The sequence below is a fragment of the Elaeis guineensis genome, chromosome 4 (genome assembly GCF_000442705.2).
Source record: "Elaeis guineensis isolate ETL-2024a chromosome 4, EG11, whole genome shotgun sequence".
NCBI lineage: Eukaryota > Viridiplantae > Streptophyta > Magnoliopsida > Arecales > Arecaceae > Elaeis > Elaeis guineensis.
Window position 1 is genome coordinate 45,991,740 of NC_025996.2, and position 25,885 is coordinate 46,017,624.

The 25,885-nt window shown below is 31.2% G+C and overlaps 1 protein-coding gene across 1 annotated transcript; it reads right to left on the reverse strand.

Moving 5' to 3' along the window:
- Window positions 1-215: 215 nt before the first annotated feature.
- Window positions 216-11,505, reverse strand: LOC140857521 (thiamine-repressible mitochondrial transport protein THI74-like). Its single transcript, XM_073256513.1, has 4 exons — window positions 11,399-11,505; window positions 8,224-8,843; window positions 7,689-8,115; window positions 216-852 (listed from the first exon to the last, which is right to left on the reverse strand). The coding sequence occupies exons 2-4, from the start codon at window positions 8,836-8,838 to the stop codon at window positions 539-541; spliced, it is 1,356 nt and encodes a 451-aa protein (XP_073112614.1). The 5' UTR covers window positions 8,839-8,843; window positions 11,399-11,505; the 3' UTR covers window positions 216-538.
- Between the last annotated feature and the right edge of the window lie 14,380 nt (window positions 11,506-25,885).

Here is a 25,885-nt window from a genome sequence, read left to right on the forward strand (position 1 = left end):
GGGTATAATATTCAAATTTAACATAGCTGACCTTTGTCTTAAATTTTCTCTCCTATGTAGCTCTCCACTTAATCTTGGCTTGCAATACCAACAAAGAATCTCGTTTTCTGTCTAATAAAAGGAAAAAAAAAAAAAAAAGATTATAAGTGAGCACTCTAGCCATGGATTCTGGAAAGATAACTGGAAGACAACCATGCACCTTATAAAACAAAAGCTTGTGCAGAAACATTATGTATATATTATACACTTGCTGACAGAACCATCCATCTAAATCATCCAATTAATTCTGTAGTTTAACATTTGAAATAACCCCAAGAATTCTTGCACAAACCCAAAACAATACCAAGGATGTACTTCATCCATTCCGTGCCATACATTTGCATTTGCTGGAAATCTGGATCTTCGATAACTCAGCTTGCCAGGACAATGCATCAATAGAAGCTTCGAACAATTCTGTTGATCAAGATGATATTTTGCCAATGCATCAAAAAAATAATGAAATAATAATAGATAGCCATGGAAGAGAAATTTGACTGCACTACGAAAGAGAAGTCCTATTTCTCTCGATAGGCGGTTCGAAATGATCATCAGACACATCATTATTTTCTACTGCTAGTTCTTGGCTTGTTTGGGTTCCGCTGAAAGCATCTGATGGTATGTTGATTCCAGCAAACCCAACCATGACAGCAGCAGCTCCAATGTAATCCATGAGATAAGGGGCATTGCCAGTGAGTGAGTCAACAATGGCAGCAATCGGAACCTGAATTGTAAGACCAGCAGTTGCTACAGTGGTTGTTGTCAGATGGATGGCCTTTGCCCACAAGTAATCACTCAACACATTATCCAATAAACCTATACAAAAGGATTAAGTTAAATCAGTGGAATCAGTCTCTACTGTCTCCTGGACCATTTCAAAAGTATAGAATGATTTAGCATAATTTGAACACCGTGCGGTATTAGCCTTTCATGATGCAAAATGATGTGCTGGAAAATGATAATAATAATGTGATCAGCAGATTTAGTACAGCCTATTATTAGAGGTACCCAACAAATATGTAAACCACATCAGCTAGCAAAATAGGAGCTTGGTTGGACATCTACTATAGACTCGAGCAATCCCAATCGGACTCCAAAATGGCTCCTTATGGAAGAATAAAACTTACAACCCCAAATGTAACTTTGGCTACCTGTCAGATTGTCACTTATCTCCGGTCAGGACCTGCCAGGACAGAACTGATGACAGGCATGGCCTTTTGGCTTCTGAAAAAGAGATTGACATGTTTGCTGAGTTTCAAGTGGAGCCATATGTTTTTGAGTACAGCAAGCTTATTGCTACTTACTGCTGATACACCAAGTATCACTGAGCACTGGAATATTTCAGTTCCCTATTTCAAAAGCAGATGAAGTTCTGCAGTTAACAAATTATAAGCACCGCAGATTTGTTAATGCATTGTTTCAGACAACAGACTTCCTGGTAGATAGTCATATCACACATCCATATTAGCACTAAAATCTCTAATCTATTAACTCACATTGCCACCCTCTAGAAGCACATTCCACCATGTCAAAATAAATTAAAGGAAAAAAAAGCAGTAGCTTTCCTTATCCTTAAGGCTTGTTGTAGTTAGAGATGGAGAAGAACACAAATAGCATGGGTTCAAAATAAATTGTGATGTTCAAGGTGATACAATTGATTAGTGTTTCTCAATTAGCTGTTGCATCTTCCTTAATACCTCTATTTCTCTTTCTAGTTCACCCTTTTTTGATAATATTGAGTCCCAAAGGCAATTCCATTTAGCCACTAAAAGAAATTGCAGAGATATCCTAGAGAACCACGTTTTTGAAATCTCAAGGAAGGGATTTGGAGGCAACCAAATTTTCCAGACTTCTACAAAAGTCTTGCATGGTTGACAAGCCAATCATGCATGCTTGGTTCCTCTTAGGGCATGTAACTATTGGTAATTAGCTTCTGAAAATGAATATCTTTCTTACTTCTCTTATGATGTCACTGATCTGGCAAGGCAGAGCATAGAAGAGGTCATGTCATGACAAAAGGTTATTTGGTATCATGGGATCAGCAAATGACCTACATACCATTTTAAATGGTAGACTCTGAACCAAATACCAACCAAACTGTTAGAAACTTAATTGTTTTAAGAATGACCAGCGCACCTGAATAGATGGTCATTTCTTGTCATTCTTGTTTAGGTTGTTCTCATTTTCCTTTGCATCCAACAATGCTTTTGGTATCTTCTATGCAAACACTCCATCTATAGTACATCATGCGTTTGTGGAGGCATGTCATAGACATCGGCTGCCTATCATTGTACAATGTATAACTGTATATAGTTGCACTCCATAATCCAATTGTATCTAGGATTACATATGAAGCATTGTAGCTTATTATAAGAATATGCATCTATCTATTGCAACTTGTGATGGGAGTGTTGCATTCAAGCATACACTCCAACATATGATCAGCATATTATGGTGGTAAAACAAGAAGCAAGACAGTTGCTGCAAAAAGGGAATATGACTGATGAACCAAAGTGTAGACAGCCATTCAGCAATACCAATGATGACCTACCAAGATAATGGGCTTGAAGTGGCAAGGGTTTATGAAAATACATACAACAAAGAGTAAATTCATAAAACGAACATACACCACTATATGCCTTCCTAAATATTAGTCATAAGTTCATCTTTCATTCATGTTATAAGAATAGACTTCATCCTTCAGGCAATCCCCAATGACTGAAATTCATAGGATTGGGGCATTCCGATTTCCCCACAGAATGGGATGCACCACATCCAACCCCTATCCCAATGGTCGTCTTGGTCAGGCCTCTTGGTATTTCCTTTTTAATATTCATTCTTCTAATTTGCCTTAGAGGTTTTACTGTTTTATTAATTTTAAAAATATTTTTGGACTTCAAAAATAAGGAGTTAAGTTAAATTGGTTTCATTTCGTGTATACTATTCATATCTATCCTCATGGTTGTTTCATATGCTTTTCCAAACCTAAATAGTAGCATTTTGGCCAGGAAAATTTTAAATTAATCCTCGTTGTAGGTTTGAGTGCTACTGAACATGTCTGAAATTTATCCAAAGCATGTAATACTTAAGTAGCATGTCCATTATAATAATCTAAACATGCTACATTTTTTCCTGAAATAAATTTTCCATTATGTTTGATAATAATTTATCCTGAAAAAGTTATAAATCTTATAAAAAATAAAATATATTAAAAAATAGTTTTGTATGTTGATCCTTACCCTACAGCATATCATAGTTCATGTCAAACATAAAAAGGGAATGATTTCTCCCGTTTTCTTTATTCTGGGCCAAATTAATAGCTAAAAAAGAAAAAAGCACATTCCTTTGATTTTAGGTTTCTCAGTGTTGAGCAATTAACCACAATCATCGAAATCCTAAATTGCATTCGTCTCCTTCCCATCCTCTCCCTTCCTTCTCTCTCTTTCTCTTTTTCTCTCCCAGTTCATTGGACAATAGGCGCTAGAGCTCGTAGCCTTCAGCAGAGGTACATCAAGTGTGGGGCTTGGTCACACTTTTCATTTGGAGGAAAAAAAAGAAAACAAAAATGAACAAATGAAGCGGGGAACTAGTTTAGTGCTAGGACGCAATGGGTAATAAAGCCTCAAAATTGCACTTCAGTGGGCCCCAATCCCACTCTTCTTTGGGAAAAGGAAAATCAAGTTGATCCGTGAGGTAGAGGTACTAGAATGGCAGGAAGATGCTATGGACCATAAACTACACGTCAGTCACCATGCCTGGAACCCATCCCAACTTAATTCACTAGCAAGCCTGTGAGGATTATAAATACACTTGTACCACAAAAAGTCCCACTACTAGTCAATACTCCAGAGTTTAGAACATATGACCTCAATGAATTCAATATATACATGCACCCTTCTTCAAGATCTCTGTTACCTTTCTTAAGGTTTTCTCCATGTCAATAAAGACAAAGCCTATTCCCTTTTCTCTACACTTTTTTATTATTGTCTAAGTGAAAAAAGGCTGACCTCTATCACTGACCTCTAGAATCTAGCATGTGCTTAATACAAAAGGTGTGCAATAGATGGATGGCTATGATGCCATCCCAGTTACACAAATGGCTTAGTCTATTCGTTTAAAGGAAAACAATGGCTTTGTAGGAGTTCATGAAGGATATATGACTTCATTTTTTTGAGTCGGTGAAGCTGGTCTCAACCATTTTGTGTTATGTATTAGTAGATCAGTTAATTGAGATTGATATTTTTCCCTTGATCCTTATTCGGCTACCCTTTGAGTGGTTTACAAGGTTGGTTACCCAATATTTAAAGCAATTACACATATTGTCTTTGCCATTTATTCTTATACACGGGTAGCGGTATGCTCATCCAATTGTTTGGCATTTTCTTGGTTTTCCAAATCTCATCAATTAAGGCCCTCTTCGATAGTTTTAGTTTCCGATTTTCAATTTTTTTTTAAAAAAAAAATAAATCTGAAGCAGGAATGTTGTTTGGTAACCTAGTTGTTATTTTCAGTTCTTTGAAAACTCTTTCTCAGTTTCTAGAAATTATAGAAACTAAAAATATCTAGTTCTCAAAGTCTCTGGAAACCAAAACTGTCTATGACCACCATAGCCTCGGTGACCATCACCACCACCAACCCTATCATTGCTTGCCACCCACCACCCTTTGCCAGCTGCCTCCCCCAAATCCAGCCACTGCCACTGCTGCCACCAAACAGCCCAAGTGACTACCAAATAAGTTTTGGGATTTTGATTTTCAGAAAATTGAAATTAGTTTTAGTTTTTTAAAAAAACTAAAAAAAGAAAACTGGAAACGATGAAAAAATCCAGCCTAAATTTGCAAGCCAAGTTAAACCAGTATCTCCCATGATTTCCAAACCTCAATAGATATTTCATATAACCCTGATGTGACATGCTTTTATATCCTCTTCAAAGCTTTGACTCTTTCATATGAATTGCATGAAGAAAACCCAAAAAACCTTTGATTCTGCCTCTTGAATACAAATTTCTCTAGTAGATTTCTCATTCAACAATATTGAAAATAGCATTTCCATCTTTCTTTAGATTCATCATCTTACACGAAGATCCTGTTGTTTGCATGCATCTAAGTAAATCAATACCTTTAGATTTCCTCTCCTTGTTAGCAATATTATAAATTTCCCTCACCTTCCTTTCAATATAGTTTATCATGTGAATTATCAAATGATGCATATTCCGCCTTACCAGTCCTTCTGCATCTTTCTTAGCCTTCTTATATCTTTCATAATCTTAAATATCATTCATAATTTTCTATTTTTTAAAATAAATTCTTCTTGCCTTATTGCCTACAGTACACTATTATTGCATCACCAAGTTTTTTCTTTTTGTTGTGTGCGTGTGCTGTCCTTTGGTTCCCCAAGAACTTCTCTAGCTACTCTCCTAATATAGTCAGTCATCTGATCCCATGTTCTAGTTGGTTCGGTTTTTAACTTCTAATTTTCCTCTTTTGACAATTTATTCCTGAAATATGCAACATTTTCACCATTTTAGAATGCACCATCAAATCACCGAGCATTAATTAATTTAATCCATTTCTTCTTGCACTAGATATATAGATCTAAAACCATTAGCCTTTGTTGTGTGGTCAAGTTTTCCCTTGGTATCAAATTACAACCTTGCTTGTTGATCGTTCTCCATTTTGTATAACAAGGTAATCTATTTATAACAAATTTATCCACTCTAAAGGGTACTAAATGTTCATCTTTCTTCTTAAAAAATTCTTTTTGCAATTGTTAAATCCTGTATACTGCAAACTCAAGAATGGAATCTTCCACAAAATTCCTATCACTAAAATCATATCCACCACGTACCCTCCCATACTCCATGTTACTCTTCCTTGAATGCCCATTTGGGAAACAACCTTTAATTACCCATTTCCCTTTAGAATATATTTATATTCATCCATCAACCACCTCCCAAAACTATCTCTCCCTATTGATAAAGCCTACTTGCAATGTGCAAATGCTAACTACATTAATAATCTCCTTGTCTAGCACTACCTTGATCTCTCTTAGTAATATCACTTTTCCTTTCACATAACAATTTTATCCTTCATTTCTTTATCCACTACTATTCCAACTCCATTACTGTTATTATCATTCCATAAATATAAAAGTTTGTAATTACCATTAATATCTAAGACTTTCTTTCCATTAAGTTTCTTGAGCGTAAGCAATATTGAGTCTCCCTTGTATCATTGTAACCACTAGCTCTACACTCTTTATAATCAAAGTTCCAAAAGGACCTCAATTCAATTGTGTACCATTTTGTCACATTACTTTTAGGGTAATAACCCAGCTAGTCATTACTCAATTCTCTCCAAAACGAGCTCATATTGTGCTGCACTGCTTAAGGTTAATAACCCCGCCAACTATGCCCACATTAGGTAGTGGCACATTGCACATGACAAGGAGCCTCAAATTTGGATTCAGTTAAAGCTGACATATTTTCTATAACTAGCTAACAACCTAACATCAACCCTCTACCATTTCATCTAAGCTTGCGACTATCTTACTTTTGACATCAATACCAAACAATTTATTAGGAAGGGGGTTGCCAGAGAGGCTAGTCATGAAGTATAAGATGCAATTTAATAGGAACAAATATTTGAATAGAATCTAGGACAAAGAAAAAGCATATAAAAAAGACAGGTTATTTGGTTGCTCGCAATAAAGATATGCAAGAATCAACTTACTATTGATATTACGAAAGTACGATTTTAAAGTTAGATAACAAAATAATTGAGCAAATCATAAGATATAATAATCTATAAATTTTTACACTATAGTGCATAAGACATATTATTTCCTCCCATCATAGCGAATCTACTGTTAAATTTCTTAACTTTGTAGAATATAAGGTTCAATCAAATTGTTGATAGTACGGTTTCGTATAACCCCACAGAGAATCTATAACAATCTAGTCCATTTCCATATATTTGGACTGGTGACAACAAATAGAAATTGTAACGTGAATGCCTACACTTTTCTCTCAACTTTGCTATATTGATAAAACTAAGTCCAAACCATATGCAGTTATAAGAACTTGCAAGGCTGCACTTCTCAACAAATTAGTAAAATTAATACAAAAGGAGAATTTTTACCTATTGATCAAATATGAAAGTAATAGCATTGCTTGGCAAAGAGATGCATTTCTTATATGAGCTAGTTAAAGACAAGGTAATATATATACCCAATGTAGTTTTTGACTACAGATAGCCTCCCTAGGAGGCTGAAACAATGTTATACTCTGCAGAATGTAGTTGCGCCAAAACAAAACAAAAGGGAAAAAATCATTAATGTGATAAATAGTGTATTGTTTATAATCACATCCTGTAATTCTTCTTCTTCTTTTTTTTGTGCTTGTCCTGTTAACAAGAATCTTTCAATCAAACATTGAATGTATACAGATTGAGCTGCTTGCAGAATTTTTAAGGAAAACCTGTTTGCAAAATTTAGTATATATGTCTCCCAAATCAGAAAAATATTCTATGATGATTAACCTCTGGTGTTAAGAAAAAGAAATGTTTTAGTAATAACCAAAAAATTTAATTGATGAAAAATAGTACACAAGCCATCATATGTATAACTGAGAATGTGATAAAAGTGACACGAACCTTTGCCAACAATAAGGCCACATTGCTTCCATGTAAGCTTGTGAAAGGGCTCTAGCTTTGTAAAATTCAACAGTAGAGCAACAGGAAGAAAGATCAAAAGATTAAACAGCCCAAGAAATCCAAGAAACTGAGCTGTACTAGCTTGACCTTCTCCTTTTGTCTCATCAGGCAGCTTTTTACGAATCAGTGTGATGTATACAGCATACAGGCCTGCTGAAAGAAGAGCAAGAATGTCTCCAAGAAGATGATTTGTTCCAATTGCATTGGCTGCAGGATTTGGATTTGAATCAGCCAGGCTGACTATTATTGTTCCCCCCATGCACAGAAGAACACTAATCAGCTTTACCCATGTAAACTTCTCTCCTAGGAATGCTAAAGCGACCAAGAAAGTGAAAAGGCTAGATGTACTGCTTAAGATAGTATTAGACTGCAAAAAAGAAATAAGCACCCATTACAATGTTATAGCAAGATGGAAGGGAAAGAAGAAAGTAAAAGGAGAAGACACACATATTTCTATGTGTTTAAGGATACGTACTGTTACAGTGGTATATTTGAGAGACAGATTGAAAGTCAGTTGTGCTAAAAACCAAAAAGGGCATATCAACAAGCTGACTTTAGCTACACGAGTGCGTGTCCATCGACCCTTTGCATCTACTTGTTTACTGCAGTCTTGACTCACAACATCCAATTCTGGTTGACCACATGCATGAGCATGACTAGATTCTGGAAGCCTGGACTGAACTCCGGATAAAGTATCCTCTTTACTATGACCCGCTAAAACATTGGGGTTCGTATCATGATTACTCTCATGAAGAAGATTTACATTCTCCAAATCATTAGATTGTTGTTTGTCTGCATCTTTCTTATTTCTCAAACAAGACCAAAAACCTTCAATTGAATCCTCAAAATGCCTTGAAATTTCAACAATAGGGATGTAAACCACAAACAATGAGTTGCAAATGTATGTTATTAGGAAAGGAGAAACACCAGCATCTACTACAGATTGAACTATAAAACTGGCAGCAATCCATATGGTTGCAACTGCAATTATGTACATCAAACCTATTGCCCAACGCATGGTATCTCTGTCCATCCACCTCTCAACCCATTTCCACTGATGACCAGTTCCAGAGTCATCTAACTTTTCCATATTTCCTGTTCAACAGAAACCATTTCATTAATGCTTTCATGCTATACTAAAGAAATGACCATTTTTTCTGAGTATTCATGCATTGCCAGTGGAACATGAAAATGACATTAAATAATGAAGATTTTAATCACCCAAAAGATGAAACCTGTCTTCTAAATTTGTCTAAAATATATGCTGACAAGATAGCAGAGGATTAATAAGAAACATTAAAAATAGAATTATCGTGTTGCTGCTGTAATTACTTGATTTTTATTACTTCTTTTCAGGAAAACTATCTTATCTGTCAGGAATTATATGACAACCAGCACAAAAGAAAACAACCATTTGGCATGGGAATTTGCTTTATGTACCATATAATGCTATCTAGACCCATTTATTCCATCAAAGCAAGTGTTTTAAGTATTTCTTTGCAATTAAAATTTTGCTTTACTATAATTTCTTACTCTGACATCCAGTGTATCGTTTTAAACTGCTTGTTTATACTACTAGCAAAAAATTAATTTCTTTAAAAAAATAACACATATTTCTTATCCCTAAACCTTGATCATTAACTATCCAAAGGTCACAATAATGAAATTTTACCAAAAGGCAAAGGACAATCATCAATTCAACAGGTTCTTTTATGTGTGATGTCTTTGCATAAGAATTGAAGGTTGGTTTAAATATTCAACAAACCTGCAGTAAGGTGGATGAGGTGGCAAGTATTTTTAGCACATCATTTTGCAAGATTATTAAGTGGTTGGGACATGTAGTATATTATAAGACACCATTAAAGCTTGCAGAGTTGTATGAACAAGGATTAATGCATTAGCAACAGTGTTGCATGGACATGGGTATGAGAATCAGATTCGTACCTATATTCGAGTGTCAGCAAGAGCGGAAAAGGAGATGCAAAGATAGGATGAAGTTTAATTTCAACTAAATTACATATTCATAACTTTAAATATTGTCTTGAACATTAAAAAAAATATAAAACTGATATTGTTTTCTAAGATCTTTCAATATACATGTTTCTCATTCAAACATCCTAATTAACTTGGGGATATACAAAAAGAAGTATTTTACAATGTTGTTTCAATACAAACATCTTTAACCAATCTCTAAAATGAACGAGGATTCACTTCTACCATGAAAATAGATGGTCAAACTCATTGTTGCACGATATCAGCTCTCTTCCCATCTTTAAGAGTGGCTAAAAAGGAACAACATAAGTATCCGAGTGTCTGGTAAGTATCAGATACAGATATCAGATGTGAGTGTCTAGGTAATACAAGTTATCAAGAGGGATGAGACATGAAAGAAAAAAAAAAGCACACTTGTCTTTTCAATGAGCAAAAAGGACTGAAATCCCTCTAAAAATGACAGTAAGTATGGTATGATTTGGAAGCATAACATTAGAATTTAGAAAATACTTCTTGAAAGGAGTCAAAGAAGCTTCGTTCAAAGAAAAAATTTTGGGTAAACTCAGAAAGAATGGTATATGTGTGTCCAATTAACAATTGAGGAGACTTGGGTAAGTGCACCTTACATTTGTATTAATGGACTCGGAAAGAGAAAGAAAGTTCTATTATAATTAAAATTCATGAGAATAAATTTAAAATCTTTCACAGGCAGATGGCTTATATGAGAGATGATTTGGACCAAGGATTTGCAAGGTCAATCCTACCGACTAAAGCAATGCCTGTTGATTATAGGCCTTGAATATTAGAGGATGATTTTGACCAGGTGATAGCCCAAGAGACTAGGCAACTTCCCAGGAGACAGAATTTGTCCAAGATTTACAAAGTAACTTATATTTTCATATATTTCAATTACTGATTTTAACTCAACTATCCATATTACATGATCCTATGATACACCGCAACAATTACCTATGAGTTCTACATAATACATAATACTTTAGTCCGGTCTTCTAATTTTATTGTTTAATCTAAGCTTATGAAGCATAAGTTTACAACACTATTGTTGTCCTAGAACAAATATTAGAGCACACATTCTCCCATAACCAACATATAGAAATCACATTAATACATGATGTTCCTACTGTGATGATAGTAGTAAGACTAGTATGTTACTACTTCCTACTATCATAAAATTAATTACACTAGTATATTACTGCAGTATAAAAAGGATGAAAAGAGAGCACAGTATAAGATAAAAACCACTAGGAATAACACACAACACAAACACAAAAAGCGCCATAGCAAGACTGAAAATCCCAACGCATATCCTTGATTCAAACACACTTTTAGATTCCCAATCCAACTCAATTTAATAATAAATCCCTCATCGATCAGCAAAAACGTTCTAGACGAAATATCCTATCAATAACATCAATTGCAACTCCAGAGAGAGAAGAAAAAATAGAGAGCGAGGAAGAGGGAAGGAGATGAACAAGATTCTCTCATTCCCTTTTCTTCTCTTTTTCTTTGGGTGAGAAAAGGCCCTAGGATTAGAACTCGCAAAGTTACATATTAGATTAATATTAGATAAAATAAAAATCCTTAGCGAAAGAAACAAAGGGGCATGCGATTGGGGAAGATAGAGGTAGAAGATTTACCTTGAGGCCGTCGTTCCCTTCGATTCAATCGTCTCGGTGAGGCGTTGTCTTGGTGGAACGGAGGCCTCTTCGTCAAGGCCGTCGTTCCCTTTTTGTGCCTTTTTGAAGGTTCCTTTTTAAACCCTTTTTTTTTTCATCCTAGGATTATTTGAAAAGGAAAAGACTCAATTTTTGTGAAAAAAAAAAAAATGAACTTGAATTTTTTTGTGCGTGAATTTTTTTGTGAGCATGGGAAAAATATGATGAAAGAATTTTTTCATTTTTTTATAGTAAATAATATTTACAAAAAAATATTATGAAGAGTGTCCGGAGGAAAATATTGGAAATGTAGAATTTTTTTTTATTGAGTTTAAAATTTTTAGTGATATTTTTCGTATATAGTTTTTTTTTAAAGCTCCTAATTTAACCTTTTTTTTTATTCTCACACTTTGGAAAGGGATTAAATTAGACTTTTGTGTGAAAAGAGAAAAATAAAAAAATAATTTATTTTGTGCATGAAAATTTTTTTGGGTGAGGAAAAATATTAAGATGAAATTTTTCTTTTTTTTTATTTTTATGAATAATATTTATATAAAATTATTATGAAGAGTCCCAAGAGGTAAACAATGGTGATGTAGATAATTTTCCACTTATTATAGAAGTCGGAGTTTTCTTTATTTTGTTAGTGATATTTTTTGTGCATGTGGCAATTTTAATTTTCTTTTTTAATGTTCCTTTTTAACAAAGTTTTTCTTAAAAAATTTTTGGGACACTTCGAAAAGCAATTAATTAGATTTTCATACAAAAAAAATTTGGAATTAAAATTTGTTTATTGGTAATAATTTTTTAGGCCATGTTTTTTTTTTTTTTTTGGTTCAAAATATTTTTTTTTGACCAAAACTTATTGTCGTGGGACTCTTCAAAAAGAAATAAATTAGATTTTTGCACAAAAAAGGAAAAAAGAAAAGTTCTGAATTCAATTTTTTTTTGTGCTTGAATTTCTTCGTGGACATGGAGAAAAAAATATTATGAAGAAATTTTTCTTCTGGCAAATAATATTTACATAATATTAGGAACCTAGTATTTTCCCCTATTTTGTTAAATTCAATTTTTTTTCTTGATAAATTTTGGTGCTTTTTTAAATTTTTAAACATTCTTTTAATTGCTAAAATATTTTATTCTAGAACTCTTTGAAAAGAAATAAATAGATTTTATTATAAAAAAAATTATTATAATAAATAATTTTTATAGAGTCATGGGAGGAAAATATTAGTGACATAAGATTTTTTTTCTTGTTGTAGAGTCCAATTTTTTTTAGTAGTAGATTTTATTTACATTATTTTTCTTCTCTTTTTTAATTTTTTTCATTTTGAAACATTTACAGAAAAAAATTGTATTTTCAAAAAAAAAGAGAGATATTGAACTTGGGGTGCAAATGGATCGGGTTAGACTAAGTCATATGCGACCTTGACTTGATATAATTCTTTGATTGGGTTTTAATATTAGACCTAAATCCAACCTAATTGAAAATCGAACCAGATTGGGTCCATAGTGAAAATTTGACCTAATAGATCAATTGTGGTTGGGTTGGTTCCATGTATAACCTAGCCTCGATGTAAAAAATTTATATTTGGATTGAGTTCAAGTTGGATCTCTATCAAATGTAGATAACTATATTTTAATCACTACACAATGAACAGCTATTAACCATATAAAGTAGGCAATAAAACAATATTCCTCTCAAAATAAATTACGATACAAAAATAATTTTAAACATATCTTTTATGTTAAAAATATTGCTCATATAATTCTTAAATCACAATTTTGTAGCTTAAACGGGTTCAAATCCTAATAGTATACCGGATTCAAATGGGGTCAATTTATAGAGTTGAAGATCCAAATTGACCCAAAAATCAAATGGATTGGATTAGGTAGGGTCAATTAGTAAATCTAGATCCAACCTAGAAAATGAAATAAATTTAATTTTAGAGCCTGACCTAACTCAAGGGTCTTTTAATGCGGGTTGGATTGGGTCTAAATGGGTTGGGTCATAGGTCAATCCGACCCATTTGTATTTTCCAGATGCGACAACATAAGGAGGGGCGAACTAGGTTTCTTAAAAATTATTTGAAGTGTTCGTATCCAAAATAAATTAAAAGGTATTTATGCAGTGCTTAATAGTAAATAAATGAGCAATAGAAGAATAAATATAAAGATAAATATACAATCATAAACATAGGAGATTTATAGTGGTTTGGTGCTTAACTCAACACCTATATCCACTTTTCAAGTCATGTACTTAGGGATTCCAACTATAATCCTGAAAGATTACAATTTGATTATTTTCATAGATTTACAATCTAATCCAGTTAGTTTTTTCAGGCTTACTAATTGAAATCTTACAACTGATTATTTTTCGGAGCTCACAATTAACCTAATTGATTTGTACTGGCTCACCAAGTAAAATCTTATAATATTTAATTTATGGCTTGAATCAATCCTCAAAAACTAAAGTTTTTTTTTTCTAAAAAACTTATAGTAGTAAAAGAAAGATATACAGTAAATTTAAAGCAATAATAAACTTTTTAAACTCTTGAAAAAGTTAGAGTAATTGAGCTCTTAAATTGCTTTAATTTTTTCTTTGAATGCTTAAAAGAGGATTGATGGAGACTTGAATGCTTTTGCTTGATGGTTGCTTACTCAATTAAGTACACTCTTCCTCTCTTTTAAGTGGAGTAAATGTGGGAAGGTGAAAATTGAAAGCTCTTGGAATGTCCTTCCTCTCTCTCTTTTGTTCCTCTCAGTAACTTGAATATTATCTTCTATAAAATTCAATACCTTCAATTCTTAGTTCTCAATTTGAGTTCTTCACTTTTATAGTTCAAAAATGGTTAGAATTAATGCACTAGTCATTGAAAGCTTGAAAATAGCTGTTATAAATAAAATATAGCTATTTAAAATAATTTGAAAAACTAGCCATTATTCTATCAAATATCTGAGTCAGCTCGTCCAAGCTCTTAGTTGGCTAATCTGAAGTACTGAGTCGGCTAAATAAAAATTTGAGATAGCTCAGAAATAGATATAAATTTTTCAGCATTCTGTCTATTCTGTTTATTTAAGATTAGATTAGCTCAAATAACCTTTTAGTCGGTTAATTTCATGACTTAGTTGACTAACTATTTTTCTAAGTCAGCTTAAAAAACTTATAAATTTTTACTGCTTTGTATCTTCTTCTATCTCTGAGATCATTGACTATCTCATTTTTGTAAGTCGGCTAATTTTCTATCTTGATTAGCTATACTATTTTCAAGATCGGCTTAGGAGAATCTTTGAAATCTTCAATCTATTACCTTTACTCTGAGTCTGAAGCTGAGTCAATTATCCATATAGGTGAGCCGGCTATAATCTTATCTTAATCGACTCAAATAAAAATTTGATCAGCTAAGAAAAATTATCTGAATTTTATATATTTCTATCTTTTTTCTTAAACTAATACTGGATCGACAATCTTCTTTCTTGGTTGACTCAAAGGCATATCAGGCATGTCAAAAATAATTTCATCTATTTTTGAGTAGATTTTTTTATTAAAATATATTCTAGGTTAAATTTGCTTTTTCAAAATTAATCTTTTAGTAGATAAACTTATTGATAAGTCTTTCTAGGCTATATTTTCTTTTATCAAATTTCTTTTATACCGAACTCAATTTCTTTACTTTCAAAACTAAAACTTTGACTTTGGAAACATGAAATTATTAAAATTTGAGAGGACTTCTTTTTTAATGAGATTAACCATTGACTATTATAAGAAATCCTACAATCACTTTAAAAAATATTATTAGTAACAATACTTTGTATCTTTTGATAGCATCAAAATCAATTCTAAGGCTAACAATCTTTTTCTTTTCTAATAAATATCTTAATAATAAAGATCAAGAATTCATTAAATTTGAGTAAGTTTTAACTAAAACTCTCCCTTTCTTATGTAGATAAGCAATATTTTTGAAATAACATTAAGATATCAATTTTAAATAAGTTTTGACCAAAACTCTCCTTTTTTTTTTGTAGAAAAGCAATATTTTTGAAAAACTATTAAATTTGCTCTTGATTTCTCTCTTTTTTGAAATTTTTGTGATTTCTCCCTCTTATTTTTTGAATTTTAAATATGTTTTAGTACTCTCCTAATTTCTCTCCCTTTTTGTTAGAATCAAAAAGGTTAACAATATTTTTCTCTCCTTTGTGCGATAATCAAGCACATTTATTCATCAGTATAATCAATTATAAGCCAATCAATCACAATCATTTTAATGAAATTCAATCAGTCATTCAATCATGCAATCAAACATACACTCATTCATTTCACAGAACATAATATGTCATTGATAAATAAAGTTTTTACATAATATTAAAAAGCCTGTCCTTTACAAAAAGAGATAAAAAGGAGGACAAAACAGGCATACTAAAATAAACATAAACAAACATCTAAAACGTGATGATGACATGTAGATATTTTAAAGGCTGTTGGTGTTGTATGACTTGGAGGACCTTTGGGTGAATTCAATGGGAGGGCTTCTCCTAATCCTAGAGATATGACAGTAAGGGCGTCGGGTCAAGTAGGGTCATCTAGTAGGCCTAATGGATGAAGGTCTGAAAGAGGTTGGGGGTCTAGCAGATGTAGAAGGGGGAGTTTGAATGGGAGGAATGATGGGAATTGCTTGCTTTTGATTCCTTTGAATAGTTTTTATCTTAATTTCAATGACTACAACTCTCTAAACCAAATTACTAATAAGTTGATGTGTATTTGCCATTCAACAATATCCAAGTTAGGAATTAGCCTATAGATAGTAGTGACATGAGCTTGGAAACCACTGGATGACAGAAAATCTTATGTTTGTTTATGGATAAAATCTTGTGATTGCATAGCAGAAGTAGCTTGTTCATCACTAAATTCTTTTGTCTTTTCTTTTCCCAATGATCATTTCCTTATTCACCTTCCATTTACATTTTCATATCCCATTCGGTTAAGAGAATGCTTATCGTAAATATCTGAGTGATGCAAAAACTCTACTTGGCTCATGTTCTATATCAATACTAGCATCCTTGAATACAAAAGCGAGAGGCATTCCATAGGATATATTTTCTTTACTTTTGGTGATAGTTTCTTATCTCTGATTGACGATGAGAGTGAGAAGGTTTAGAAGATATTCACAGACTATGTAGTACATGATTTGAAGATCCTTTTTAGTTACATTGTCAAACTCTCTGATAGTTAAAGCATTTTAGGGCTAGTACTAACGGCAATTTGGTATATCTTTCTCTAAAAAGAACTCATGAATCTAGATCTTCATTTAAAAAATATAATTGATGCTATTCTTTATATTTTTAATATTTTTAAAAATAAGAAACTCATATTTTTTATGCTACCAATATCATTTTTTGCCATCACTATTGCAGCCTGTATTTTTCCATCATTGCCATTATTTATGTGCTATTGCCACCAATCCTACAATCATTATTGCAATTATTGCCATCAATGCCTAGCCACATTCCATAATATCATTATTGTTTCTACTACCAAAATCAATATGGTCATCGCCGTCACCACACCATCTTGTTGAGATTCATTGTTGAGTCCAAATCCAATTAGAATTCTATTTTTAATTGGTTATTAGTTTTAATAACTTTAGGATTCTATTTAATTATTTCTTGTGTATCCTATTCAAACAGGACTTTGTCTCTAATATTACTCTATCTATTTTAGAGTTTATATTTTAATAAATTTTGGTTTCTAAGTTCAGATAAGAGTCGAACTTTCACCTATATGATCTCTATTTAAAGAGATCATTGGCATCTCCTTAATATGTGGAAAACAACATGCAAAAGGTGTGGAAGAGCATGGAGAAGAAAAAAGGAGGAGAGATTATTTGAGTGTGTAGAAACTCTTTCATAAGATGTCTTTGTTTGGTTTTATTTTTCATTTTCTTTTGAATTAATTTATTTTCTCTCTCAAATTTTTTTGTTTTACAATTATTTTTTCTCATGATTCTCTATAAATATTTTTATGTTCAATATTTGTTTTGGATCTTGGGCCGACACAATCGATTTCTTCTGTGTAGCATGCCATTTTACAGGACATCGGAGCTAAAGATTTTAAAATTGGTGGTTCGTGTGTTTATGGTTCTATATGATATTAGGGCTATAGAATTAAAGAATGGTTGAGTAGTTTGTGATTTTGATTAGATTTATTTGAAGTTCAATTTTTGGAACAACAATATGATTATTGGTGGCTCCCGTGTTTGTAGTTCGGCATGATTGAAGAGCTTCCAATAATTCATCTTACAATAGTGCAAGTGTATGGACTCTTATTTTGATGATTCAAAAAATAAATTATTATGGCTAGTGTTACTACCTTCTTTATCAATAGATTCAAGGATGAGATGCCTAATCTTATCAATATTCATAAAGTTGCATTTATTACTACTACTTCTCTTTATAAGTTGAACAACACTTATTATCTATATTGAAAAACTCTTATCAAGTCTTATTAGAATGGATAGGATTTGTGAGATATCCTAGATGAATGATGACGACACTTATAGATAAGATAGTGAGAAAAAAGTAGAATTTGAAATCTCGAAAGATAGCATGGTTTCTTCAAATTTTTGGTATACTAATTAATTTTGAGGCTACTCTAAAGTTCAAACTATTAAAAGACTTTATGAATGAAGATGTGATTCTATTTATGGAAGTCAACTGTGTGTAGATATTTGAAGCACCTCAAGTGGAGATATATGAATATGATCAAAGTTTTGCTTTTGATTTTATTTGTGTATAGATAATGGCTGATATTCATAGTTATTGCAACTAGTAACTTAATGCCCATTGGAATAAGCTGGATACTCGGAGGAATCTTGACATTATGATCATGGAGTCAATGCTAAGAGAAAGTGTTGCAAGACATCATCGATTTTGATATATATATATTGAAAAGGACGAACCAACAAAGCAACTATTATTTGAGCCAATAAAAAAAAATTTATTTAATTGTTGGTATGATAAATTATTATATGTTGTATTACTGCAGCAATAATGGCGATGGCTATGATGCTACTTCATGACATCGATAACTTTTTAGCATTGTTGGCATGAACTTTACAATGAGAGAGAATGTTAAGATTCATAATATAATCCAAATCCAACTAGGATCCTGTTTTCAGTTGGTCATTAGTTTTAATAATTTTAAGATTCTATTTAATTATTCCTTGGGGATCCTATTCAAACAAAACTCTATTTTTGGTATTACTCTATTTATTTTAGAGTTTATATTTTGATGGATTTTAGTTTCTAAATTCAAGTAAGAGTCAAACTCTCATCCATGTGATCTCTATTCAAAGAGACCATTGACATCTCCTTAGTATGTGGAAAATAGTATGAAAAAAGTATGGAAGAGCACGGGAAGAAAGAGAGGAGAGATCATTTATGTATGTGGAGACTTTTTCATTGAAATGTCTTTATGAGATTTCTTTCTTTATTTTCTTTTGAATTAATTTATTTTTTTTTCAAATTTTTTCTTTCATAATTATTTTTTCTCTTGATTCTTTATAAATACTTTTTATTAGATATTTATTTTGGATTATGGATCAGTATGGTCAATTTACGCTACATAGCGTTCCTTTCTACATTGCGATGTTGCCGCTATCACTATCTTATCTCCACTAGATTACCACCATCCACCACCAATGCTATCAAAGCTGCTACCTCTCTATCTATCCATCATTAATTTATCTATATTTTAAATAATCAAATTTATAAATATTTTATATCTTTTAAATAAAAAATAAAAATAAAAATATTATTTTTAATTTCAAAAATAAGTGAAAGAGGTGGCAAATCAATGGAGGTTTCTCACAATTCATTTTAGGTCTCCCAATTGACTAAAAGTCCAATAAATTTGAATTTTAATATAAGAATAGCCAATAAAACTCTAAGAAGAAGAATTTATTTGAAATCAACAAATTTAAATAGTAATAGTAAATATCATTGTTCATAAAATGCTATTATTTTTATCTAATAATATTTGCATAATGGGCTATGACAAACACATATATTTAGTTTAGAGGGTGCCAATAATGTTTAAAATTTTATTTTTAACATAAATATATTAAAAAATCAACAATAATGGAACTAATATTTTGCTGTATTTTGAGACTTCCTCTATCCACGTCTCTATCTGCCTAGAGCACTTACTCATACGAAAAAAAAGATGACAAATCTCTAATCATAGAATAGACTTGTAATCTTAGTGGAACCTCCAGAGGGGTCGGTTAAGCCAATCGGACGAGGAGGGGAGAATTTTTCTTTACTCACAGGGCTCAATCTGAAAAAATTTCTAATATGTTATAAAGTCTGAGGGCTTAAAATAGCTCAAAACAACTTGGATGAAATATCCTCTTTTAAATTAAGATACCATACTTCATACATACATACATACATACATACATACATATATATATATATATAGAAAGAGAGAGAGAGAGAGAGAAAGCTGGATTTGATTACACTCAAGCATATTTCTAGAATCTATCAAATTTAAATTGAATAATGAGAGTCTCATATATATATATATATATATATATATATAGAGAGAGAGAGAGAGAGAGCTGGACTTGGTTACACTCAAGCATATTTCCAGAATCTACCAAATTTAAATTGAATAATAAGAGTCTCATATCTTTGATTCAAGCATTAGATATGATCTACTATTTCTAAAATACTTGCACACCAAAAATTATCGAATTATAATTATTGAAGTTAACACAATAGAATGTTGCTTTAACTTTAGTTGAACTGAGAAGCATGAATAAACACCATAATTATACTATTACACTAAGTTTTATCCAATAGAATGAGCATTGAAATGAAATTAAAATTTTAGCTTTGACCCCATTCAAGTAATTGGTATGATAGTACCCTCTTCTAAATCATAATCACTTCATATTAAAATAATAGTGATTCCATTTTTATATGGAAGAAATGGTTGTTCCATGGAGGATGGGAATAAACAATGTTATTAAATGGACCAACTAGCAATGTTTATAATATAAAATAGTAAAAAATAATATATTTGAGATGAAAATTATCAATAATTATTGTATAATATAGAAAATAAAAATATTATAAAGATACAAATAAAAAATATTTTATTAAAAATTATAAAAGTATCAAGTAACATATATTTTATATATCATAGTATTATATCAATTATGATATAAAGATTTATTATGCAATATATTGACCAATGAGCACTGGGCAATACATGTTAAATAAATCAATTTATAAAAATAAAAATTATTAATATTATTAAATGCTGAAGTGAAAATATATTAGATAAAATTGATAAAAATATTATCAATAATGTTATCAATGAATTATTTTGGTCTTGTAAAACATTATAATAATAATAATTTTAATATTATATAATTATTTAGGAATATTATTTTAATATTTTTATACTAATTTAAATTTTATATGATGTGAATATTTTGATTGTATATTGATATTATCTCAATAATATTATGCTAACAATATTAATATCAAAATTGTTAATATTAATGGTGTTAGATTTAATATCACAACATAATGATCTTTTGTTATAATATTATATATTAATATTAATATATCGATATAATATGAGACTATAATCTATACTATTTCTGACATTATTATACAATTCTAAAAAATAAAATATAGTATATTGTAGTATAGCAAATTACTTATAATGTTATAATAATTATATCCACATTAAAATATATAATAATATAACAATATTATCATGATAATTGAATCATATAATCATAATACACTATATAATTTATTATATTAGAGTATAACATTATGATTAATAATATAATATTATAATGAAAATTCAATGTGATATATAATATTTAGGATAGTTAATGCTAATCCAATTAGTATACAAGATTCATTAATTATTACTCGAATGCATATATAGACTCGAGAAAATGGTATCTAAATAGTTGGATATAGTTTTATCCCTATTTATAGAATTCAATACCCATGGTAATCAGTATTCTCATATCTAGAAAAGTTACCAAACATGTGAATGCATTGGATGGAAATTGAGAGCCTTTCTCACCTCCCAATTTCTAGCACATGGATCCTTGATCACGAGATATAAGATTTCTTGATAGCTAAAAAATTAAAATTAATAAACTTGTGATTCAGGTCAGCTCGCCATATCCTGAAAGATGCAAGCTTTAAGCTAAGTTTAGCTCAAGTCGGCTAATCAGATCCACGATCACCAACCTTAGATGAGGCACTATCATGAGATTTGCAATAAATATTTTTTTAAGAAAATCATTATTATGGTTGAAAATTTAATATTTGAGTTTAATGTAAAATGATGCATCAATATGGTTTCCCCAATAAAAATGGACTTCTCTTTAAATTTCTACAAAATAATCGAATCCCCATTTAGATTACTGAGGCAGCATCATCATAGCTACAAGCAAAGCTTAAAGTTCAAAATAGAGGGCATAATATTCAGATTTAGCATAGTTGACCTTCGTCTTGAATTGGCTCTCTTATACGGCTCTCTACTTAATCTTGACTTACAATAATTCTTAAGCCTTTCAACTAAATTTTAAATATTATTTTTTTAAACTGATTTAATTCTTCTTATATAGCAATAATGCAATTATCAACTTTTTTTTGCTTTAAAAATAGTTTTAGGTTCAACAGGAGTAACAAATGCAAAATGATTTAATACTTCTTTAATTGATACTCTAGTCCTAATATCTTAAGATGGATCATCTATAATAAGTTTTTTAAGATGACTATGAGCATACCTCCATTCCTTTGATAAGTCATGTGTATTTTGTTGTGTAGTAGATGTTAGTTCATACATTTCTTTATTCGCTTCTTATTCTTTCTCATTTACTTCTTGATCTTGAGAAGGAGTGTCTTCTAATGATATTTTCTTCATCTCCTATTTAAGAGTACTTGCATCATTATCTATATCTACTTCTCTTAATTGAAAAATATTAGTATTATCAAATACAATATGAATGGACTCTTCTACAAGTAAAGTTTCTCATCGATGATAAGGGAAAGATGGGTTTCCCACTTCATGAAGGAACCTCCACGCAGATGAAGTTGAAAAATCTCCCTTGATTTCATGTATCCAGACCAGACGATCCCCCAATGGATGGGTAATACTAGGAATAGCCATTTATGATACTATGCAATTTGTGTCACCCGATGTGCATAAATACTCAATAAGCTTTGCTAGATGAAGAATAATAAAAAAATACTTTTATCCGATTTTGTATCCAACTTATCTAGTTTATCCTTACCATTTATCAAATAACTCATCGATAATCAAAAATTTTGAAATAAAAAATATTTGATTTTTTCTTTTGCAAAGATCATAGAGATTTTTCTTTAAAATAGGTCTAATCAATGCTCGATAAAGCACATGGCATGTAGTGTTTATAATTTCTATCCAAAAATACTTTGGTAGGTTGCTTTAATAAAGCATGATTCATGTCATCTCTTGTAAAGTCATATTTAATTTTATTTTATTGAGGTGTCCTAGGTGCAGAAAAATTATGATCAATTTTATTTTTAGAGCAAAATTTATTAAAAACTTGATTTTTAAATTTTATACCATGATCACTTTTAATTTTCAAAACATCGCATCCTTTTTTCCTATGATTTTCTTAACCAGTTTTGCAAATAAGTAAGTTGATCATGGGCACCAAAGCTAGATTTGGATGAGTTGGCCTAGAGCTAACTAATTTAAAATATAGTTTACATAAAGTGGACTAAGGGACATCCCAACCTATTGTGCATCCTTAGCGGAAGTGGCCATGTAGAATCTGGTATAAGAGACTAAATAACATAATCAAAAGAGCCATATTAAGAGATTTCTATTGAGAATTATATCCTAAAATCAATCATTTGATGATTATTTTAATTATAAATATATATGAATTGATCATTAATAAAAGTTATTTAGCTTTTTCATCATAAGGATGCATCTTCTTTAGAACTCTTGTATTGTGATGAAGTCTTTAAGATTATTTTTGATTGATAAAGAAGGATTTATCATGTAATCTTTAAACTTATACATGACCAAATGATATGCTATTACTAGAACAACAGCGATTATCAAGTATAGGTCATTGTGTGCCATATGCGTTGGTTGTCCTCATAATCAAGTTATGTGGAGATACTGGTATAGCATATAAGTGAGATGTAGGAGTATGTCTCATTGAGCGTGATCAAATGCGGAGTACTTTGCTGTCAAGAGTAGCTCACGAAGGGTGTAGATATAAGTGTCCCTCCAACTTGAGATCACCACGATGACTTGCAAGCAACTTACTGTACTTTAGTGTCAGACTAACTAAATTTTTAATTTAGTAATAAAAATTTTTGAGCACAGTCAAGTACTTATGGTAGTTAGTGTGTAAGTCAAGATGCAATTGATCCCTCTAGATTCAGGAGTTAATGCATCAGTATATTTCAATTTAGTAAAATCTAGGCTCGGATAATCTACATGATAGATTTAAAAGACTGAAATATAATATGGATGACTATTCTAGGATTGACAGTTAAATCTTAGGTTACCTTGAGCATTAGGATCATAGGGATAAATTATATGGTAGCCATATGTCTGTAGGTTCTTGAATGTTGCTTTGCAATCATTCGATCTATCCAGATATTAGGTCTCATTGTTAGATGGTTATATCAATTTGTTCAGAAATTTATTTCTATATTACCAGCTTAAGTTCGAATCTATGGGGTCATACTTAAAAAAACTTTTTGACTAATCAGATGGCTGATCAATGATTGAAAATCGTTCAAAGATATAATCATCAATATGATTGATGTTTAACCTTAAGCAAAAGTTATGATAAAATAATTTATTAAATATTAATAAATTAATAGAGAATTAATTAATAATTAGATTGTTGATTAGCTTAATTTGATTGAGTAATAAAGTTTGAATAAAGTCTAATTGAATTTGATTCAATTAGGTTTGACCCAATTAGGTTATGAGATGACCCAATCATTAAAGAAGATTAGCTCCTGATTTAATCTGGACTTGAATTCAATTAATTTTTGATTCGATTAAGATTTAATTGAGTTAGTTTGGTGCATAATTAGATTAGATTCATGAATTTATTTGGATCAAATCAAATTGGATTTGATTTGGATCCAAAATTAGAAACTACTCAGAGTCCAAACTAGGTTGGACTTCTCACTTGCACCACTTGCTTGGAGGTCAACTTTCCTTGCACACAAATAGATTTGCATGAGATGTTTCTCCACACCCAAGTGAATGTGGCCCCTCTCTTCTCCATGCCTAAGATGGGATAAGATCTGGTTCAATTCAAATTTGATTTGGATTCAAACTTGATGCTTATCTTGGTTCAAGTTCAAATTTAATTTGAACTCAACCACTTCCCAACGCCACCTTTAAGAAGACATTTGATGTGTAAGACACATCTGAGGCTTTATACTATGAGAAAGGATTTTTGAAAGAGAGGGGGCATGAGGATTGGGGTGGGTGTGCCTACCTATGGCATGTGAGAAAGAGGAGAGCCGTCTCCTCTTTGGGTGAGTGAAACCTAGGGTTTTAAGGTTTGTGCCTAAGATTTGGGAAGCGAGAAAATAAAAGAAAGAAGTTTCTTGTATTCTTCTTCTTCCATGACTTCTTATTCCTCAATTTGCATTCTTCTTTAACCTCTGAAAGTATTCAAAAGATTTGAAGGAAGGATTCAGATCAGCTAGCAAGATTGTCTTCGCATGAGCTAGCACTTTCGAGGAGGCTGATCAAATCGGAGTTTCGAGTGGACCATCTATAGAGGTCGGATACCCTATGCAGCTATGAGCAATCAGTGAGAACCTCTTTACCACATTTATCAATAGTGACAATCGTCAATCCATACTCAGATATCGAGTTCTGAGCTTAGATAGATGTAGATTTGATCTACTGCTTACATCCATGCATGTAGATTTTATTTTTAGATTTTATATATGCTATACATCATATCATAGATCCTAAAATAGGTTGATTTAATAATTAGATCATATGCATGTTTGATTAATATAATTAATCTAGCTATGTTCTACTATAATTAATTTCAAAAAATTTTGAAATACATGTATGAAATCGCTTACAGTTTCTTTCAGTGGTATCAGAGTGTAGGTTTGTTATGATATGATTATGTTTGCATATTAGATCTAAAATTTAAATTAATTTAGATATGATATTTGATATCTTATATTTAAATTTATTTATTGAGTTTATCACACAAACTGAGATTAAAATTATTTTAATCTCCTACTGTAAGGCTTATCCTTTACAGTGAAAAGTTATTCTAGTTTGTGCTGATTTTTGATAAAATTTAATTTTAAATAATACATGTGATATTTTTAATCTGATTTAGATATAATCTAATATTGTGATCAAATCTGATATGA